Below are 4,767 nucleotides of genomic sequence, written 5' to 3'. Positions count from 1 at the left end.
TACAATTGTTTCAGTCATAGAATGAAAAAAATGAAAAAAACAAAACAAAAAAAAAAACTTTTACATATTTATGACTAAAGTCAGATGTGGTTTATTTGCATTATCAAACGTATTAAATATTTCGAGTTATTATCATCTGGTGTTGTTATTTGAGGTCACATTTAACATTCAGCATTTTGATAAGGAATATTGTTTTAAATAATTTTTTTTGGTGAATACGGTTAAGTAACAGTGTGTGAAGGAGTGTGTGAAGTGTCAGTAGATAATCCCCAGTGACCCTAGGGAAATCTTGAAGAAGAATTTTCCCCTCTCTTCTGTGGTTTTGCTTTCATTTATGCAGAAATCACACAAATGACTATGCTTTTTAAATTTGCCAGTTTTTTTTTTAAATGGAAAAAGTCTAAACGAAATGTGTCTGTGGAACTGATTTAAGATTTTATATACAAACTAAGAATACCTAATTATGGTATTATTTCATTTCTTTCTTTATATCAGTTCTTCATACTTATGTTTTGTGGGGTTTTGGGTTTTTTTTTTTCGGTTCAATGTTAAACCTGTGTGTTGGTAGTTCAATAAGGAGGAAGTTAAGCGAGTTAAATATAACCACTCTCACTTGTCTTTATGGTTTTGTGTTTTCATGGTCAAAAAAAAAAAAGAAAGCAAATGTGTGACATTTGCTCAGAAATTCATCTCCAGACTCTATCAGTGCAGTTTGAAAAGCATAGAGGAATCAGCAGGCTGTGATGCCAAAGCCCAGTAAGGAGGTGAGCTCTTAATTCTTTAATATCCTTATTATATTTATACTTAAATGTACTTTCAAGTCTGTCAGTATGTTTAATTTTCAGATGTCTGTACATTAAAGCTTCCTGATTTCCTGTATATTCAGTATATTTCCAGTATATTCCTGGAAGAGATTGTTTGCAATCATTAATACACACATTGTTCCTCTTAGATGGCAAAAAGGATCTTCATTCTTAAAATAGCCTTCCTTCTCCTTTTCTGTCCATCTGTGTGCTCGGAAAGCGAATGGTACCCCAAAAGTCTGCAATGTGACGTGTCCAGGATTAGCAATGACTCTGAGGTGAAAGTGGACTGTACCAGAAGAGGATTAACGTCGATTCCTCCAGGAATTCCATCCAACACCACCAACCTGACGCTTACCATCAACCACATTTCTCACATCAACAACACCTCCTTCCTCAGCCTCAACAACATCACGGAGATCGACATGCGCTGCAACTGCGTGCCCATCAAGATTGGCCCGAAGGACCACGTGTGCACGCAGAGTGTGCAGATCGATAACGGAAGCTTCTGGCAGCTTAAGACTCTCAAGTCACTTTACCTGGATGGAAATCAGCTCTCCAGCTTCCCTAAAGGACTTCCACAGAACGTTGTGCTCCTCAGCCTTGAGGTCAACAGCATTTCCTCAATTCTGAAGGAAAACCTCACGGAGCTTACCAACATCCAGATTCTGTACCTAGGCCAGAATTGTTACTTCCGAAACCCATGCAACAGATCGTATTACATCGAGCAGGATGCTTTCTTGCAACTTGACAAATTGACTTTGCTGTCGCTTAAATCAAACAATCTGTCTTACGTGCCTCACAAGCTTCCATCAAGTCTCAAGAAGCTCTACTTATACAACAATAACATACAGAAGATAGTAGCGGAGGATTTTCACAGCTTGACTGAGCTAGAGATCCTGGATTTAAGTGGAAACTGTCCCCGTTGTCACAACGCACCTTTTCCATGCACTCCATGTGCTAACAACGCTCCTCTTCAGATTCACGAACACTCCTTCCTCAACTTGACCAAACTTAAAATTCTGCGTCTTCACAGCAACTCTCTCACCACTGTGAACCCGCAATGGTTTCAGGGCTGCAAAGAACTTCAGGTGCTAGACCTCTCCAGCAACTTTTTAGCAAAAGACATAACACACACTTCCTTTCCTCATTCGCTGCCTTTACTAGAGGAACTCGATCTCTCTTTTAATTATGAGCTCCAGAGGTATCCTTCATCTCTAAACCTGTCTCAGTCTTTCTCCTCTCTGAAGTCGCTCAGGATCCTGAGAATAAGAGGCTTTGTGTTCCAAGAGCTCAAACAACAAGATATTCAGCCTCTAACTTTTTTGGGGAATCTCAGAATGATTGACCTTGGGACAAACTTCATCAAGTTAACTAATCTAAGCATCCTCAAAGGGTTGAAAAATTTCCACATCATCAATTTGTCAGACAACAAAATCTCATCACCTTCAGAGGCAGAGCATGCAGCTGCACTGTCGATGGTACATGGCTTTCCCAAGCAGGACGACACTTCCCCAATGTCACGAGGCTCTCAGTACAAAAGTGGAGAAGTGAGAGAGATTCACTATTTTAGATATGATGAATATGCACGAAGCTGCAAAAGTAAAGACAAAGAACTCGGGACTTTGAGTCCTTTCAACACACAGTGTAGCGCCTTTGGAAAAACGCTGGATCTCAGCAGAAACAACATTTTTTTTTTACATTCAAGATTCCTGAATCTCTGTGAGCTCCAGTGTCTCAATTTATCAGGAAATGCCATGAGCCAAGCTTTAAATGGTTCGGAATTTGTTCATCTTAAAAATCTGAAATACCTTGACTTCTCCCACAATCGCCTTGATCTGATGTTCTCCTCGGCATTCAAGGAACTGAGCAATTTAGTTGTGCTGGACATCAGTCACAACAACTACTACTTTGAAGCAGAGGGGTTGACTCACATGCTAAATTTTACCAAAAATCTTCAAAATATGAACAAGTTAATAATGAACCACAATCAAATTTCCACATCCACTAACACGGAGATGGAGAGTTCTTCTCTAGAATATTTGGAATTTAAAGGCAATCGCCTTGATCTCTTATGGAGAGATGGTGACACACGATATCACAACTATTTTAAAAACCTCGAAAAATTAAAATCTCTTGACATCTCTCACAACAATCTTAACTTCATTCCCAAGCCAGTTTTTCAAAGTCTTCCCAAAACACTCAGAGAATTCAACATTACAAACAACAAGTTGAAATCATTCTACTGGGATGGTCTTAGGTTTCTTCCAAACCTGGAGGTCTTGGACCTTAGTGCTAACCACTTAACAAGTGTGCCTCCAAAGCTTTCCAACTGTTCCAAATCTATTGCAACACTGGTTTTACGCAAGAATCAGATTTTGAGGCTGAGCCCAGAGTTCCTCCAAGATGCATTTAGCCTGAAAAAACTGGATCTGAGTTATAATCAAATCAAATACATTGAAGAGTCAAGTTTCCCCGAAGATGTCATAGACAAGCTGGAGGTTCTGTTCTTAAACAACAACCGGTTTGTGTGTTCATGCAACGCCACATGGTTCGTCCGGTGGGCCAATCGCACATCTGTGTACATTCCCCGACTAGCCACCGACGTGACCTGCGCGTCCCCTGGCACGCAACGAGGCCAGAGTGTGATTTCTCTGAACCTCCAAGCCTGCCAGCATAACTCTCTGTCAATAATTCTCAGTATCCTGACCACGTCTGTGATCCTGAGTGTCCTCACCCTGTCCATCTCCAGCCATCTCTTTCTCTGGGATGTGTGGTACATCTACCACTTCTGCCTTGCCAAACTCAAGGGTTACCGTCGGCTTCTCTCGGAAAGCACGGCCTACGACGCCTTTGTAGTCTACGATAAAACTGACACAGCAGTGAGCGACTGGGTGCTGCAGGAGCTCCGGGTTCAACTGGAAGATCGTGGTGAACCAAGACTCCATCTTTGCTTGGAAGATCGTGACTGGGTTGTGGGGTGTCCCCTCATCGAGAACCTTTCTCAAAGCATTCAGCTTAGCAAGCGTACCATATTCATCCTGACCACTCACTTTATCCAGAGTGGCCACTTCAAGATGGCATTCTACCTGGCTCACCAGCGGCTCATGGATGAAAAAAATGATGTCATCATCCTGATTTTCCTGGAAAAGTTTTCCTCTAGTCACTCCAAGTACCTCAGACTCAGAAAGAGGCTGTACAAAAGATCTGTGTTGGAATGGCCAAGGAATCCTCAAGCACAGCAGTATTTCTGGTTTTGTCTCAGGAGTGTCTTGGCCACTGAGAGCCAGCAGCACTACAACAAGCTCTTCCAGGAAACACTGTAACTGTCACAATGGCATTTTTATACATAGGGTCAGTTTTTAATGGTTTCTAAATGTTTTTCCATTGCTCTTTTTACCTCTGACTGTGACAAGGTACTGACACTGGACACTCCTTCTGTAAACATTCAATTTCAGCAGTGACACAGTTTTTATCACTTTACGTTCCTGCGTATGAGCTGTTACTGTATGAATGATGATAACGAGCATGTTCATATGAGATGTTGATCAACACTGTCTGACCAATCACAATCCAGAATTCAGTCCTGCAGTACAAACACGGTTTAAATTACAGCGCAGCCTTCATTTTGTTTTTGTGCTTCAACACGTGTATCAATTAGCAATTGTTTTGTCTTGTATGCAAATAAATCTCCAGATTATTCAATAAGATAAATAATATTGAGTTAATTAGTGTGTTGTGGAGTGTAACTGAGTGTAACTCTGTATATTCGGAAGTTGGCAAGTCCTAAACCATTTTTTTCTTTTTCTTTTTTCTTTCTTACTTTTTAATAATTATTCTCCATTATTACATTTTAAAATGTGAACCACTTTCATTGTAAATGCTTTTCTTTTATATTGACAATGACTCATCACTGACTTACAAACTAACATCGAGAAATGGGAAGTGAATCTTCAGCACTTCC

The 4,767-nt window shown here is 40.4% G+C and overlaps 1 protein-coding gene across 1 annotated transcript; it reads left to right on the top strand.

Annotated features, from left to right (window-relative positions):
• The first annotated feature begins 478 nt into the window (after nucleotides 1-478).
• Nucleotides 479-4,664, top strand: tlr7 (toll-like receptor 7). The gene is made up of 2 exons (XM_058391612.1): nucleotides 479-764; nucleotides 953-4,664. Exons 1-2 carry the CDS (start codon nucleotides 744-746, stop codon nucleotides 4,127-4,129), a joined length of 3,198 nt encoding a protein of 1,065 aa, XP_058247595.1. The 5' UTR covers nucleotides 479-743; the 3' UTR covers nucleotides 4,130-4,664.
• The last annotated feature ends 103 nt before the right edge of the window (nucleotides 4,665-4,767 follow it).

This window comes from Hemibagrus wyckioides, linkage group LG06 (assembly GCF_019097595.1).
Source record: "Hemibagrus wyckioides isolate EC202008001 linkage group LG06, SWU_Hwy_1.0, whole genome shotgun sequence".
In the NCBI taxonomy this organism is placed as follows: Eukaryota; Metazoa; Chordata; class Actinopteri; order Siluriformes; family Bagridae; genus Hemibagrus; species Hemibagrus wyckioides.
The sequence above is the reverse complement of the archived record's forward strand: the minus strand, read 5'-3'. Positions and strand labels throughout refer to the sequence as shown.